Source organism: Xiphophorus couchianus, chromosome 11 (genome assembly GCF_001444195.1).
Source record: "Xiphophorus couchianus chromosome 11, X_couchianus-1.0, whole genome shotgun sequence".
Lineage (NCBI taxonomy): Eukaryota > Metazoa > Chordata > Actinopteri > Cyprinodontiformes > Poeciliidae > Xiphophorus > Xiphophorus couchianus.
Window position 1 is genome coordinate 22,563,994 of NC_040238.1, and position 18,383 is coordinate 22,582,376.

Genomic DNA, 18,383 nt, shown 5'->3' on the forward strand with positions numbered 1-18,383 from the left:
CCAAGTTAAGACAATTGTAAAGCAGTAAAAAAAAAAAACTTTTTGGTTAGGGGTGCAAACAGTTAATTGACTTACGATTAATTGTTGATTAATTGTAAGATTAAAATTTGTTCCAATTGATTAACTAATAACAACTGTGTTGTAGTATGGCAGTCATACAGAAGAGGGCACCGCAGGTCATTCCTGGAGTCAGTTGATACAGAAACAAAGATGGCAGGACCATACCAGAAGGTCCAAGCCATGGTCCCAAAAGAGTTTGATGTGGGATGTAAAACACCATTTATGTGGTTGAAATATAAACACTCAACCACCTTCTTAAGTTTCACAATGCTTTATTTATTTATAAAAAACTTTTTTTAAATTCAGCATATTATTCAAATGCACCCCTTTATATCATGGAAAGACGGTTGACCCTCTTCATACAAGAGAAAACTCAGGGTTTTTAAAAAGTAGCAGCTTATCTTTAATCGTTAGTTGATCGATATGATCAGTCAACATTAGGTTAACTCATGAATCGATATCTTGCATCCCTAACTTATTTTGGTAAAATTTTTCAACTTATCTTCCTGCACGACCTGAAAGCCCACAATGCAATCCTACTGCACTGTTGTTTTACCCGCTTTCCTAAGTATCGCATTAAATTACCCATAGCAAGCAGAATAATTGCCCTTAAAGCACACGATGAGGATATCCCTCAAACTGGCTCAGATGAATTCCCGCTGACATTTTGTTAAGAGTTGCACTTTTTACAGATGAGGGATGAAGGAATAAATTAATGTAAATTCTGGCTGCTTGGAATAGAAATTAATCAAATACCTCTGTCTTCAAAGTGACTCAGGTAAGCCACTGTATTTCCTCCTGTATGCCCGAAGCTAAAAATGAACTTGAATGACAGCAGATGTGAAAGGTAATATCTGTTGTCCGTGCTGAGAATCCCTAAGACGGGAAGAACCTTTTTGTGATGCGGAGTATCGTCCCGACCGCCCTGCGCCCACACACACCACCTCCCTTTTCATCCCGTGTGTCTGATTACATCTATTCTGCTTTGGAAAGCTTTGCCGGCGTACAATGGAAAGTGTAGTTACCAACAAAGCGCCATTAGCAGAGAAGGACAGGGAACATTTCCAAAAATCGAACATCTTTTCCTAATTAGTGTATAATAAACAAGCGGGAGTGTGTTGCGTGTCACTGATGTTCTACATCTTGTTTACTTTAACTTCACCATGCACACGCTTGCATGAAATCAATGTAAATACACCCTGAAAATTGCAACTCGTGCTTCTCCAATTTAAAGGGACACGCTTCTGCTTTTGTGATGAGCAGTTATTTGCAGTCCCTCGTGCGGACAGCAGGGGTCACAGGCTTTCTGTGTGGTGTTTGACCGTCCCATCAGCTCCTCAAGTAATCTGGGAGCTGCTGTGAAATCTGCCCAGCTGCACCAAGCCGTCTCGTTTCTACTGCGGCGATCTCTTGCTTTCATGTAAAGCTTGTTGGGAGCAACACCGCCCCGCTCCCCCGTAACGCAGACACACGGCCAGAGAGGCACGCCACCAGAAGGGCATGTTGATGATGCTGTTGCCGTAGAGCCACATGTAGACGCACAACAACATGCCACGTTACATAAGTCAGTGGGGCTGAGATGTGCTTATTATGAGGACTTTGTAGAGGATGAAACTGGGAGCTAATACCGTCTACGCATGTTTGCTCTGGTCCCTGGCGCTCCGTAAAACAAATTGTGCTCTCAAGACATGAGCCGAGTGGATGATAATGTGAGACTTATTGCTCAGCTTTACAGATCGCTAGATGAAGATCCCTGTCGATACACTTCTGTTCAGAGCTGACAATGACTGATGTTACTCCTTACCCAAAAAAAACGCTCCTCAGCTTTAAGTTTTCTGAAACTTTAGAGAATCCTGTCTATTTTTGGACAATTAGTTATTTCACGCCTCAGCAAATTGCATGCACCACTTTCCAATATAGCCCTGAGCAATTGTGGAAGTTAATATAAAAAAGATTATGACTGTACCATAAAGATTAAGTCTTGCAATTCCTTAGGTCTATTCTTATATATACACGGTATCTTTCTTGATGTTTTCGTTACTCTAAAGAGATCTCAATTTGTTTTGTTCTCTCGTTCTGATCACAAATTGACCTAATTTTTCTTGCTCACATTTTCTCCTCTTTTGTTACAAAAGCAATTAGACATTGGAAATCAAAGAAAGGACCTCTTATACCCCTTTACTTCATTCCTTTTCTTATTTCCCATTTTCTTCCTCTGCTTGAAACACCGCGTTTCCCAAACGCAGAAAACACCATTTGTTTTGGTCTCTTATCTTCCTCCGTTACAATGAAAGCAATTCAGCATGGTCATATAGCAAAATATTTTTTCTCCCCATGGACATGAGTTTTGTATAGCTGGCACTCAAAATATAAATGCTTCATTTTGAGTTGGTTGGAGGGCAGAAATTAACCTCAATAGTGAATCTGGGCTAGAAGAGTTTATCATCTATAAACTGCCTTTAAAAAGAAACCTTAAAACCGTTCCTAAGCGTCAGAGAACATTGACTTTGAGAGGAATTTGTTCTCTTTCACTTCAGTTTAAGGTGCAAGTTGCCAACTACAGGGAACAATCTGTACAAATATGATTTTGTCCTAAGTGGAATTAAAGCTCTTAATCATGGCTTGGCACATTTTAGAATTTTTAACGCTTTTATTCCTTGTTGATATGTTTGATTTTTATTAAGTGTGAAAATTGTGTTGATATGTGGATTATGCCTTGACTGTCTTTGATTGCTGCTGCACAGGACCACAGTTCCTTATTGCTCCCTAGTGGGAGGTTCCAGATTTGATCTTCATAAAATGTACAATCTCTGAAGTTGATATTAGCATATTAGCGTTATCACCAGCTAGCGGTTCAGCAGTTGCGGGATCCTCACCCTGTTTCCAAATTGTTTGTGTTTCGTGTGTCACTCTACTACAGACAAATGATCTTGAAATAGTAGTGGGTGCTTCTTCGGTACTTCTGCTTTGTGTTGTTAAGTTTATTGAGACGTCTTTGTTACGCCTAGTTCACACGGCAAGATTTTTATGCTGGTTTTTGCAACAATCTTAAGGACACACCAATTATCAGGATGGGGTTTGAGATAATCTCATGAGATATGACTTTCAGTGTGTGGTGTGCTAAGAGCGATCGGGTCTGAATGGAAAAATGTCGACACCGCTCCGATGTCAAACTGGGCTGACAGAAGTTGTGGGCATGGTGGACCAGAAGGTTTGTTGGATGTGGGGAATGTCTTTCTACACACCATCGCCATTGCATCTTCTCAGTCAGCCATGTTTGTTTAATCTACCCCCTGACCTTTCAGCATCTATTTGTGGTCTTCTCCCAATGAGCTTTTCAACTAACTTTGCGACATCTGTCAAGTTAATGGACTCACTTTTCTCTGAGTTCCCAAGCTTCTTTCTTTTCTTTATGGTTATCCTATTTGTCTTTTATAATATTCGCCTCAACAGTTTTACGTATTCACTTTATTACATGGTTACTGATTGAATAAATAGACATGTACAACAGCAGAACTGTGAACTCATTGTGGGCAGAGTGTATGACTTTGTTTGCTAAAAGCCATAAACTGCATGACTCAAAGTTCGAGTGCAACAACAACACTGAGCCAAGCGCACGAGTCAGCAAAGAAAAACACACAATTAATAATAAGAAACATCTGTGTAGAATAAGGTAATTTCAAAAAGAAGAAAAAAATACATGACTGAGTAAAACAAAGGGCTAAAAATACATCACCCAAGATGGAAAGCATGAAGACTGCAAACCAGACAAAACAAACATAGCAGCAAGGTGCTCGAAATCCTCCAGATCTAGGAATCAGTTTACAAGTTGCAAGGAGGCCTTCTTCACAGATCATGTGTGCAAAGAAAAGATTTCTGGAGCTGATAAAAAATGTGAACAAAGTAAATTTTTAGTTCATATGAATTAGATTCTAAAGGTTTAAATGACTCGGTATGAAAACTAATGTGGAGGAACTGATGATACATTAAGTGACAAACAAATGAATAACACTGCCCTTCATTAAGCACGTCTTTTAGTCTCTCTAAGGATTTCCCACATCTGTTTCCGTTCTAGCCGTGATTGTCTTTGTTATTTTGACATCTCAGTTCTTTTTGGATTTTTCTTTTTTTTCTTTTCTTTTCTAGTTCTTGTTCACATTTTGCTAGGACTTCTTTAAGCTTTCTGTTTGAAACTGGTTTGTTGTCTCCGTTACCTGCATGTGTCTGCATCTATGATACCACATCTAACAGATGCAATTTCAGAAAGCATCTTTACCTTCAATGTCCCCTCTTCATTCCCCTCCCTCCCATGCGCAGTGTGTCAGTGTATGGAGTACTATTGATTGATTTCTTCTGCTTGTTTGAGGCTGAAATTTTTGGACAGCAAATCTGCGAGCAATAGGCATGAAGGAGCAAAAAGTAAAAAATAATAATTAGGTATACTAAGAAAAAAAAATGTTGTCAGGTGTCCTTGTGTGCAAATAAATGTCAAATAAAAAAATAGATAAAAACAGTTACTGCCTCTGTTTGTCACTGAAATCACTGAAGAATATATGGCTACATGAAATGAAACACGTAAAAATGTGCCATAAAGTGTGCTCTTTTTGTGGTGCCACGCCTATAAACTCAGCAGTGCGACTGTGCATGAGAGGAATTTCTTTGTTAAAGGTCAGTGCAGGACGCAGTTTAACTACTGATTGTTTCTGAGGAAATCCCTGTTCCAGTCGGTTCACAGGAGCAAGCCGCCACAGCCTATCCATGCTAAGCAGCTCGACACAAGATAAGGGAAGGTAGTGTGGTCTGTCCCATAATTCACAATTCACTGTACCTCAAACACACACACATACACACGCATACTTCGATGTACACCGGGTGTCTTTTACACGGCAGGTTTATGTTTGTTAGTTTGTAAAATTTAAGGGTGGAAATGATCAGAATTAATTAGCTTGAAGATATTCTCCCCCTTAAGCTTGGTCATGTGTAGCTTAGTTGTGCAAACACCATTCAGGAACTCTGCCACTGAAGTCTCTACCACTGGCATTTATTATTATTGTTTTTTGATATCAGTCATTTAATGAAAGAGGTTCTCCATTAGTTTTGTGCATCATTATGGAAATAGAATAACTAATCACGATTAATCACTATGCTTAATTTTGTAAGCTTGAAATGTATATGCACGTTTGCAAAAAATGCTTTACTTGTCTCAAACCAAATTTTCAGTTTTCCAGGTTTTTGTATTCAGAAAGGTTAAAAAGAAATCACTTTATTTTACATGTACTGTACATATTACCTTGGTCTTATTCAGATTTCCATCAGAATGTTTTTTTAAAGCAAAATTTGCCACCACTCTCCTTGCTTATCTTTTCACATGGGTTTGCGACTGTGTATTGGTGACCGCAGTGCAACACGGTTGCGCTGCTGTAAACTAGGTAACATTTTGAAACAGAGAGCCCTTCAGTTCAAATGTGTCCCAAACGTTCCAAATTAATCGCACGCGCTAACAGATAAACGTGTTAACGTTGACGGCCCTAATTTAAAGGGTTGCATCGTTTTCCTTCTATTTCACAGTCATGTTCCACTTTGTGTTGGAGTGTCTTAAAATCCTAACAAAATACAGGGAGTTTGTGATTGTAATGTGAGAAATTGGGAGAATGTGTGCTGTTGCCAATTGTTTATTCATGTTTATTTCATAAAGCATGTTTGGGTTGGCGTGATGGTTTTTTTTTTTTGTTTTGTTTTTGCATAACGGTGTCTTTTGTGCAGTCCAGAAGTTTAATCACACAGTGTACCCAGTACTGTATAACGAGTTGAAACTAATACTTTTTACATTAGCTTTTTTCTTCTTCTTTTTAGAACAGTAAAGCATCATCTGACATCCATTTGTTTCACATTATCCTACATTTTTATTTTGTAATTTTGGATTAAGTGACATTATCCAGCCGCCTCATGACCACACACAACATCACAGTCATTTTAACTGAAAGTGTTTTAGTTCTTATCTGGCTTTTATTTCAACAACTGTCATCTATTCGACAATGAGGAATGCATCTCATGCTCTTGCTTAGTTGGGAACAATATTTTAGCGATTGCTAAAGTGTATGTACCACTTCAGCTTGGTTATAGCTTCTGTAATATGGCTAATGAATCAAGACTTGAGGACGAAAATGTGCATCATACTCAAAACAGTACTTTTACTGATCTAGCATCACGTTTGCATGCTTTACGGTGTTGTGTTGTGCTTAAAGATGTCCAGCCTGTGCTTACCGAGGTATAGAGGTATCCTTCGCTGTTCATGGCGAGGTACAACCCTGTTTTTGTCCCCTGAATTGCCACAATCCGCAGTCCCACCGGGATTAAGTTGAACTGTGCTAAATTAGGGAGTATAGTATGAGCCAGAGAGAGAGAGAGCATGACAAAGGGAAACAAGAGAAAGTCAGAGGTTTGTGAAGGCAACCTGCAGTACCACGGAGCAACACATTCTGTGTTCACTGTTGGAGGCGGCGTGGCTCCAGTGTCACCGCTCTGTGCTGCATCTCTCCTATGCCCAAATGCTGCGACCTCTCAGAGTTCATGTTTATGAAAACAATACACCATGTCACCTTCATTGTGCTTTTCACATCCTCTAAACCTGGAAGAATAACTAAAATAGCAGCGACTAAAAATACAGCCGACACAGTAAGTGCACACAGTTACAGCAGCAGTAATTGAGCGGATATTTAACCCAAAACCAAGACACACCTTATCATAAAATATAAAGTAAGTAAATGTGTTTCCCTTTCATAGAATTGTTCCTATTTTGTCACGTTTTTTTTTTGTTTGTTTTGTTTTACATCATCTATAAAATTTTATATAAGATAAACATAACCTGAGTAAATATAAAACTAGGTTTTAAAAATAGATTTTCTTTTATTAAAGAAAAGTATAGGGGTGGCACTCTCATGTTGTGGGGTTGTTTTCCAGCAGGAAGGACTGATGCACTTTATAATATGGATGGCATCAAGAGGAAAGGAAATGTGGAAATATTGAAGCAACATCTCATGACATCAGACAGGAAGTTAATGCTTGGAGACAAATGGGTCTTCAAGATGAACAATGCTACGAAATTAATCACAAAATAGTTTGAGGAGAGCATAATCAGAGATCAGGGCCAACACAAAGCCCTGATCTCAGTTCCATAGACAGTAGGTGGGCAAACCTTTTAGCATGTCAAGATAAAATTAGTACCGGGCCACAGAAGCTTTTGTTTTATTCATAGAAAAACTAAAATGACTTAATTATTGGATTATTTGTTTTCATCTGGTCACTATATTTTAATGATCAAACAAAGTAGTTTAGTTTCTGTAGAAAATGAATCTGTAAATTTAAAAAAAAGTATCTTGCATGCAAGAAAAAGAAAAAGAAAAATATAGTACAATTTCCACAAATTGTATCAGAAAATGTTCCCAAATTGTGTGGAAGTTTTTATGGTTTTCAATTAGCTTCATCTAGATGTATTTTGTGGAGTCAACAAAACATTCAGTCCTTGTTCAAAAGTTGCCTGAGATTGAGAGTTTATAGTAAGGGCTTTATTTTAGGAAGATCATAATTTGTCTAAATGGCCAGAGACATTTTTTGGGCAAAGCAGAAAAGGTGTGTGTAAGCACTTCAGCCTACAAACATAACTACACCAGTTGTGCCAGAAAGAATGGGGCAAAATTCCCAAAACGTTTGACCTAAGCTGTTCAGTTCAAAAGGAAAATCCACCAAATACTAAAGGAATCTAAGTAAATTTCAAAATTTGAAGACATTAAGAGAAATGTTGCCATTAAGTTTGGCATTTAGCATAATAATTTTAGTAAGCTGAACTAAAAGTTTCTATTTTATGCAATGTATATATACTGTATATAGTATAGTATAGTATAGTATATGTCTGATTCCATTTGTAAGTCCTGAAAGTCAGCAAATGCATGAAAGTTGTCCAGGCATCAGACGAATGCTGTGCAGTTTTTGGTCTGTAAACCACACTTTCTTTGCAAAAGGTCAGGATTCGTGCTCACGCAATCTTGGCACTGACAATGCCACTGCCTTTATTTGTTAGCAGCTTTCAGCAAGAGAAATTCAGAGCCAGTGTGATTCACTGTCTGTAATCCATGCCTTTCAGAGCAAGGTAGCAGTAAATTGGCAAAGTTTGACAGCCACTTTTGGCAAGACGCTCCATTCTCATTCAAAGTAAAAAAAAAAAAACAACAGTATTAATTTAAACACATTTGTCAGTTGAGCTGTGAAAATCCAAAGTTTCTCCAAAGCTCTTGAGCCTCGAGGCCCCTGTCGCACGATCAGGCAGCTGCTGCAGCTATGTTTAGTTTGATGCACACAGTGCAGCAGGCTCCAAATGAGAGCCTGAGCTGTTCCACTCAATTACACCGATAGTCAAAAAGACAGTTACCTGAATTTTGTTTGCTGCGCTCACTTTTAATTCCTGTAACCGGTGCAAACGACCAAACAGGAAAATCTAGCACACTTACAAAATGCGCTGCTTTCGTCCTTCGTGCTGCCCAAGGTGCCGTCAGGCTGCATCTGCAGGTAGAAACCATGTTGGCTGTACAGGCGAGTAACAATGCCTTTTAGTTGCGGCTCTGCAACAGAACAAAAAGGGAAGCAGAGCATTAGACAGATGCTGAAGAGAATGCATTCACAAAACGCATAAAATACACCCTTACAAAATGAAAGTTGTGTTTCAAATGTCTCAGTGTTGATTAGAAGACTGGCACAGTTTGATTTTAGAGTGTGTCGTAACAATTAGCACACATTTTAAGATTATTTGATTATCTAAAACTGGTTACTTACTCACTAACTTTTCAAAAGATTGTGAGATTTCTGATTCAGTAATCCCAATCTTCATTATCTTAAAAAAATGTAAGAAAGCCATGTCTGTGAAGGCAATGCCTTTCGGCATTTACAACTCCCTGATAAAGCTGAAAAACACATGTAGAAACATGGTTCAGTAATCTCACTATTTTCTTTGGATTCAAGACACACTGAGTGGAAAATGAGTATCTGTGGTAGCATGTGGTTCAATACTGAACACAATCTAATTTTCACGTCTTGCCATGCACCTTTGTAAAAGAACTGTGGGATGTAATTTGGTGGTACACATGCTTTACATATATTCTTTTAAAGAGAATATCTTAAAGAATATCCTTAACATTACAATTCTGGTTTTAAGTAAGTTTTTCAGAAAGTATATCAAAGTTTTTCGGCTTTGATATAAATTTTGACCCCTGACAAACTATGATCCTATTTTCTTTCAAGCAAATCAATACACGATAAGTTACAAAACAGACTAAACCAGGTTTCAACATGCATAGACACAATGTTTTCAAGATGCTGGTAACAGAAGTCCTGCAGCAGTAACACATTTATGCAAAGGAAGCTTTTTCTAGAAATTGTGACAAATGTGTATATAAAAAATAGAAATCAACTGTTGAAAGAAATAGGTTAGTCTTTAACATGTTGACAGAAGCTAACCAGTCAGACAAAAGATAACCATCCAATCTTTTTTCAGACTATGCTTATGGTTGTGCTAGCAACAATATCATTTGTGGATGTTTCTTTTTTCAGTATCAGTGAGGTGTTCAAAAGTAAAGCCAGAAGAAGGAAAATGATGTCAAATGAAATATAGAAGGAAAGGAAACTAAATTTCCTATGTAAATTTCAGACATATTTGCAATCTTCTTTTAAGCTGCAAGAGAAGGCAAAACTTAAAGCAGACAACAGGAAGGCTGATTAGAGAGAAGCACCTGGTCGACTCCCTGTTTTGAAATTGCTTGGATTTGTAAATGTTGACAAACAAGGTAAGAATCTATATTCTTAACACAGAGGCTAGCAATACTAGCAGCGACAACAAGATGCAAAAGCCAGTCAGAAAACACTGATTTGTGCGAATTTCAACATTAGCAACACAAAAGTGTTCCCTGGAATGTCCTAATCTAACCTTCAAACCATGAAATTTAGTAATTAAAAGCAGCCTAAAAAACTCTTCTGAAAAAAAGCACATCTATGGGATTGTTTCTGAAAGAATTCTATAAAATATGAGATTTCCCTGAGGCCAAATAGCTAGGTCTGTGGTAATACATCTAGTTATCTAGACACAAATGTGTTGTGTCTCAGACTTTACAGTGTATGAGACAGTCTGCAAATGATTGGAAGATTGGCTAATAAGCTAATAAGAGATGTAAAATGTATTACAGGATCAAAAGAGAAAAACCAATCACCTTGAATTCAAACACTTGGGAGCACAAAGGCAAATACAGAATTCTCTACAAACCTCAACATAAAAACACACTTTTCATGCAACAAAAAGTAGAAACATGAAAAAACTGTTTTTCTAACATACTTAACATCGACTTTAACAATCCTGGAAAATCCAAGCCCTCTGAAGAATTTAAATGTAATTAAAGACCTTTTTTTGTAAAAAAATATAATAAAAACGGCTGTTTCAAGAAAGAAATATTACATCACAAAACTGACATGAGAGACTCATTACTCAGCAATCTCAAAGGTTTGAACCTCTCAAATTCAGTTTGGCATGATCCTGACTGACATCAAAAGAGCTGCCTCAGGCATTCAAAAAAAAAAAAAAAGGTAGTAGCTCATGCATTTGGTAAAAGATTCGAAAAGGTCTCAAGAGAATCTGAAAACAGCCGTTCTACTGTCTGGAAAACAGTCCCCACAGTAGAGGACATTCAAAACAGCTGACAACATACAAGGCTGTTCAAGAATGTTTACCCTAAAAGCAGACCAAAAGATGCTAAATGAAGTCCCCAAAATCCCCAGCATGTTGTCACAGGAGATATAGCCCTTCTCTCCGCTGTTGATGTGAAAGTGTATGCCTTTACAATCAGGAAAAAAAAAGGTGGGATAAGGTTAACTTTGAGGAGAAAAATTTTGCTCTCTAAAAAAAATCGTCACAGGCTAGAAGGATGTTTCCATGTGAACACTTCTGGGAAGTTTGGAGTAATGGTGAAACATGGAAGTGTCAAGTTATGGGAATGCCTTGCTGCTACATGATCTAGCCAGCTTACCAACACATGGTAATATACCTTGTATCAACATTTTTTTTTTTTCTGGAAAATGTGAAAGCATCTATTAAAAAAAAAAGTCAACTAAAGCTGAGCCAGACCACGTTAAATAATAATAACCCAAAACACATCAGAACATCCACCAAGAACCGCTGGAGATTTAGGGAATGGAAAGTCCAAGACGGCTGCCCAAAACTGCTGCTCTTTACAAATTCAAATAGTGATGGGGCAATGCAGGTGTGTTTTTCTCCCCAGAAACTGGACTTAACTTGGCCTATAGCTGCTAACGTAACACAACAAAGATTTTCTGATTTCCAGGAAACAAATAAGATCCAAAAATACATGAAACAGGGAGTTTGCTTCTGAAGGGTAAAGCGGTTCCAGCTCTGCAGCAAGAAGACATAAACATCATCTGCAAGAATCCTTCGAGACCTCTGACATGGCTCCGCACAATTTCATTTAGTCCGGCAAATGAAGTGACAAGTCATCTTTACTGCGGCTTTAACAAGGAAGTGTAAACACTGGGAGGAGGTTTAGGACACTGCAGTGAGTCATGCAGGAGTTTCCTCTCAATTAAACTCCTCCCATGTCTTCACACACACTCCCAGGAGAAATACCTACAGGGCACAGCTCAATCTACCAGTCTTCCTTGGACTAGCACAGTGAGGAGGGGTGGAGAAGAGTGGCAGGGGAGGAAATGATGAGATCTGTAGCACTATTTCTCAGAGGAACTGTGCCAGGGTTGAAACATCAGTGAAAGTGTGACCTACTCTCATTGTTTTTCTCTCAGCTCCCACTCAACCTCTCTCTTTCAAAGGTGCATGTCGGAAAAAAAACATTATCACTAATTTTTCCACTGCCCTGGTCATACTCGTGTTCTTTTCTTCTTCTTCTTCTTTTTTGTTTTGAATCCATAACCTTTGAGTTATGTTCTTTTTCATCTCACCTAATAACACAATACATCATCCAATTAGACCACGCAAGCCTGTCATTACTCGTCCCCGAAGAGGCGAGCGAGAGAGATGATAGAGTGAGACGGAAGGAGGAATGGGAGGATCAGGGGCGGAGAGACGGGAGCAGATGGGCCAGAGAGAGAGAGGAAGAGAGAGAGATCGTGCAGTTATTAAGAGTGGCAGCTGCGTGTGCGCAGGCATAGACTGTTAAACTTTAGTAAGAAATGTAGTTGACAGTTTGTAATCAAGCCTTCAGAACATTGCAATAAAGGTAATAAACCAAAAGGGTTTCCCTGACCCAGGCAGGTCTTCCCTAACAGCATAGTTCATGTCTGTGGAAGCCAATTAAAAACTCAGTATCACATAATGACACGGTTATATGTGGAAATTATTTAAAAATCTGAAAGGTGTGACATGTATTTGCATTTAACATGCTTTACTTTGATACTCTTTAAAATTTTAGAGAAACCTTTCAGAACTCATAATATTAGTAGAGTCTACCTTGTTTTATTTAATCTCACTGCAAATCAGGCTAAGAGGGTTGCTTTTAAAATATTAGTAAAAAAAACAGCATTATGAAGACAGAGGAGAACGGCAGACAAGTCAGGGAAAGTGATGGGGAGAGGTATACGTCAGGGTCAGGTTATAAAACAACAGCCTAAGCATTGAAAAACTCAAGTTTTGTTCTCTGAACCCACCAAGATGGGGAAAGAGCCAATATGACAACGGTAAGGAGGAGCTACCAAGCTCAAGAGCTCGGGTGGGAAAATTTGTCATCAGGATAGCAATAAGTCATTCAGTCCACAATTATGGTGGACTTCTTACAACTTTATGGAAAAGTTGTAAGAAGAAAAAGATTTTAAGCATTTTTTTTAGAATCCATGGTAAGGCCTGAAAACTGATGTTCACAGATGCCCATTAGAAACTAAATTAAATGAATCTCTTTCCTCAAAATTCTACAAATTCCCTTATTACGACAATGTATGAAAAAGGTTATTGAGATTTTTGCAAATTTATTAAAAATAGAAAACAAAGAAAATACATTTGCCATGAAGTTCAAAATTAAGTTGTTTCCACTGGTTATTTTAATTTGCTGCTCTTTAATACAGTCCACCTTCTGATATTTGAACATTTTATTAAACAGCAGATGTATCGCATATTTCACAGCTGTGTTCGGATTTGAACTCTTCTACCTTCCCAAACCCAGTTTTCACAGTGTTTAGAGAAACATTCCTAATTACAATGCTTGATTTTTCAGACTTTTTTTTGTTCAAGGTGTGGCTCCGTTACAAAACAAAATTGCTAAATAAAAATGAAAACGTCACATATCTGAAAATGCAAAGAAACCCCTCTCGAGTCAGATCCACCTCTCCGTCTTACAGGAGCGAGGGCTCTATCACTGGGTAGCGCTCCTTGCTGGATGTAAACTTAATTGCCTGAGTTAATCTGGAAGCAGAACGTTCCAAACTCGATGGTTTGTGACCAACCCCGAGCAGAGAGAACACAAATTATTCAGCAAGTCGACTTGTTTTCCTCATTATGCGCACTTAAGGAGCAAACTGTCAGATAGTGACACACTCTGACAGCAGTCTAAGTCTGCCTGGATTAGCAGACACACTGAGTTGTTTGCATGAGCAAAAAGCCCTGGTTTTGCATCATGAGGGCCCGCACATGGAGTCTGCTCTGAGAGAGGAAACGGAGCTGGTGATGGAGATGATTTCGTAAAGGACCCATTTCTTTGCTTTGGTATGTTTGAAAACGGCTGATTTCAAGGTGGAGAATGTTTGATGTCTCAAGAGGCAAATGGAGTATCAAACATTTCTGTTATTTTAATTCAAACCTCCAATATTCATCTAAACAGAACCAGATGTACCCACAATTATTAAGACTCCGTAGTTTTCATCAACTCCAAGGTTTTTTGGTTTTTTTTAAGTTGCCCGACTATCTCATTTACTTAGAATGGAACAGAACCAATTGCACACTCTTGCATCAGCATTGCCAATTTAATGTGATAACTAAGATTGTGAAGTCATTGGGGATATTAATATATAATGCTTAAAGTCACTGGAATTTTTTTTTGTTTATATTATTTATTTCCTTACTTGTATTTCTTTATGCAGTAGCAGCATGTGAATTCATTTTCCATCACAGCTTTAAGCAATTTAAACGTTTACAAAAATGATCCACCATTTGCTCTAACATATTTGGAAGGAAATTGTAGTTAAGAACCTCAAATATTTATACGCAACGCAACTTCACACACTAGTCTATGGCGTTTGCAAAGCACCAATTCTTTCTGTGGAAGTGCTAAGATGCTACCCATTGTGCATATTAATAAATATCCTGGTATATTTGATGTTTGAATTACCAGAATAGGCAGTTATAGAGAATTTTTAAAGAGGGAAGTAGGGGTATGTTTTCTCAAATTTAAGCTATCCACTAGTGGTTGTAGTTCCAAACCTGTGAGAATACCAGGGGTACACTGTACATCAGATTATGTTCAAGAAATACAACATAAAGTTACATGTACATTACAGTTGTATTACTTTTTTATTTATTGAAGGGAATAGGAGTGTGCGGTTAGATTTACCATAATAAATCGTAAATGCATCATCTTTTATATAAACATCACTATCATGTCATTAGATAGTAGAAACTGCTACCCCTCGACCCTATGTATGTATGTATGTATGTATGTATGTATGTATGCATGTATGTATGTATGTATGTATGTATGTATGGATGGATGGATGGATGGATGGATGGACGGACGGACGGACGGATGGATTATTGATAAAATAGTTAAGTATACTTAAAGTTTAAGTCCTTTTAGCAGAAGAAGAAGAAAAGCTACAAGCAGTAGCTTAATAAACAAGCTCATCTTTGTTTACTCTAATAGATTAGAACGGTCATTAATCAAGTTTGGGTCAAAATCTGATCAATATATGAATACAATAGATCATGTCAGGATCTGTATACCTGACCGCACCTAAGTTATAATTTTTTTTATGAAACACTTGCATCACTTTCTACTTGTTTTAGTGCAATGAATCTACTTGGCTAGCATGAAGTAAGGTTAAGTTACTGGTAAAAAGATGCTATTCTGGAGCCTCCAGATGTTACCCGACTGAGCCTTAGGTTATATATTTTCATCTGGTTGTCATTCCCTTCATAAACACACAACCCGTATGGTTTATTTTTTTTTTTAGGAAAACACATGTTTGCCAGATACACAATGTGTGTCCACTTTATCTACCTTCGAGAGGTAAATCACTTCAGGGACGTGTGTGTGTGTGTGTGTGTGTGTGTGGGCTTGAGTGACAGAAAACATTCACTGATCCAGGTCAGCGGAGAGTGGGTCAAAGAGCTCAACGTCTGTTTATGTGCATTTGCACGCAGGTGTTGTCGCCGCTTCCGACAACATGTTGACTCATCAGCGGCTCGCATCCAAGTGACCTCTTCCCACACGAGGGAAAATGGGATTTGCAGCTTACATGCAGAAATGTGCGGGGTGTCATGCAGAAAGTGATGCGATTCCTAAAAGCGGTGTGGGCTGTACAGCAAATTATCATTTCACATAATATGACAATAAAATTTATATTTGCTCTTATGTCTTTGTAGAGATATACTACAATACTTAACTAGCCTCAGTGCTAAGATTTAAGAAAGACATTTCCCTTTGCAAATTCACTGTGTTTTACTTTTTTGTCATGTTTTAGTGTTTCACATCATCAAAATAAATTTTAATATAGGTGGAAAATAACTAAAGTAAATACAAATGTTGTTTTCTGTTATGATTTCATTTATAGAGAGAAAACAGCTGAAAAAAAAACCCATCTTGACCCTAAGTAAAAGAAATAATGCTTCCCTTGTTAAATCAAAAATCACCTGTTATTAACCACACCTGATTTGAGTTTCTAGCCTGAGTTGCAGAATGAAAAAAATCACTTTAATAGAACCTATCAAACAACATGAAATAGGCAAAAAACATCTCTAAAAGCAACATCATCCAACCTAAAGAAGCTCAACAATAAATGAGAAACAAAGTCATTACCATTTATTGTTGTGAAAAGGTTTGCTAAGCTATTTCCAGGGCTTTGGGATTCCAACAAATCACGCTAAGAGCCATTGTCCACATGGAAGGGTGGGGAATCTTATGCCTGGACGTCACAAAACTAAATAATTTAAATCTTTACACATGCCCCAGTTAGGGGTAATATTCATAACATAAAAAGAAGAAAGCAAAACTTGGTCAAATAGGCCAAAACTTCAGCTAAACACAAAGGCCCGTCTCACATTTGCCAAAAGTCATCCTGATGATTTTCAAAGGCGCGCCTCTTCTCATCCAATGACTGCTAGAGAAAACAAATGGACGGATTTCAAAAAACGGTGATCAAAATGATAGTCAAACGAGGTCATGTGATGGTCTAGGGCTGCTTTGCTTTTTCAGGACCTGACATGTTGTAATGAAAGGAATTTAAGTATCATGCCTGGTCATCAGTCTGTGGTCTTAAACTCAAGCACACATTGGTACAAGACCAGAACAATGATCATGCATGTCCTTAAACATCAAAACAGGAAAAATGAAGATTTCAGAGTGGCCTAGTCAATGTCAAGATTTAAATCGTGAGTGAGAACAGGAAAAAAAATACACATCAGTAGTTAACTGTAAACACCGGTTACTAGGTTTGGGCATTCACTCAAGGTATATTTGATATTAACAACTAATAAAAATCAGCAAGGGGGAACATATTATCATTAATGTCATTTCATTTCCAACTGACATAAACACTGAAGGAATTAGGTTTAGTTGAACACCGCAGGAGATCATATTTACGAGTGTGTTTTGTTTATTAAATTGTGAGTGCCTCTTATCCCCGCAAAACAAACTCCAACAAGGTTTACAAAGGGATGCCCCCCTCATCCAATTTACATTTGGCATTAACGATCATCTTGAAAATCACCCGGGGTGGGGGGACGGTGCCTCGCCTCCCAGTATGACCCTTTCACACAGCAATTATGTGTGTCTCTGTTTAAATGAGGTCAGAGCACATAAGAACCCGATCTAATCGCCGCGTGGCTCACGGCTGCCATCAAGGACACTCAGACCCCTTCTCTGCAATGTAATTGCGCCGGTAAAAATAAGCAGCAGTCTTTACCGCTGGCTCAGTGTTGGTGTTGTTGTTTCGCTAAGGTATTTTATCTTACTTGATTCGAGCACCGTTTTTTTATTTTGTTTTCTTTTTCACAGCAGATCTTTCTGTAACTGAGCTCCTCCTGGTAAAAGCTGGAGGTAATTACAAGGGGGCTGCATGACTGAGCAACCAAGGGCATTTCTTCTTCTCTCACTTTGACCGAACCAAACAACAGGGGTTTTCCTCGATTTGTGCAGTCAGGACTCCCACGACTCTCCCTTTGTGCTCTCACGGTTGCCTCTGTTTTAGCTGCACACAGCTGGATCGGGTGCGCGTGTGCACATATGTTCGTTTGTCCTGCATGCTGCATGCAAAGGAGTGAGTCTCTCGTGTCGTGTTTGATTCTGTGTCAAATAAAGTGAGGATCTGATTTCTCTCTCTCTTTTTTTTTTCTCTTTTCTAAACTGGGCCACAAGCTCTTCTGTGCTGCCATTAATTATCAACCTCATGGGGAGATGGAGCGAGGCTAGCAAACATCTTTGAGAAATGCTCCATGTTTGTCCAGCAGTAAAAGAGGGAAGGGCAGGGAGGAGGAAGGTTAAAGGCCAATGATGGAGTGCCAGAGTGCTATAAAGACACACAGCGTGACAAGCTTCAGAGGAAGTGCAGAAGAATGATGCAGGTAGAAGAAGAAGAAGAGAGCCAATGGGATGAGGCGAGGTTAAAAAAAGAATACGAACGGACTTGGTAGCAGCTTCAACAATGACCTCCTAATATGAATTCAAGGCCTCTTGAATCATTTAACGTGACGGTGGGAGCCGTTCTCAAACTTGGGCCGGAGCTACTGCAGCTTATTAATGCTGCTGACAAGAGCATGTCAAACACAGACGGGAGCAAATAGGACTCGCACTGACTCCCTGACACACATTCAATAATCATATATGCGCTTCATTAGCATTGTGACAAGACCATATCGGTGACGGCTAGCAATATGCTCCGACAGGCGCTGCAGCAGACTTTTAAATTAAACATGGTGAAAATTTTTACAGATGCGAGGAAGAAATTTGTTGGTGACAGAAACCAGACAAATTTTCTGCTTGATTTGTACTAACTGGATGTCCAACCAGTTAAAAGCTCAGAAATTTTGTCATCAGGATAACATACTGTATATATAC

General features: G+C 38.5%; 1 protein-coding gene across 2 annotated transcripts in view; it reads right to left on the minus strand.

Annotated features, from left to right (window-relative positions):
* Positions 1-18,383, minus strand: part of fgf11b (fibroblast growth factor 11b) — a 38,546-nt gene that overhangs the window by 10,756 nt on the left and 9,407 nt on the right. For both annotated transcript variants that reach the window (XR_003597352.1, XM_028032273.1), the window contains exons 2-3: positions 8,565-8,675; positions 6,325-6,428 (exon numbers count right to left, since the gene is read on the minus strand). Coding sequence is in view for 1 of the 2 variants with exons in the window: in XM_028032273.1 (XP_027888074.1) it covers positions 6,325-6,428; positions 8,565-8,675 (215 nt within the window). In the remaining variant the exon portion in view is untranslated. The remainder of the gene's footprint in view (positions 1-6,324; positions 6,429-8,564; positions 8,676-18,383) is intronic.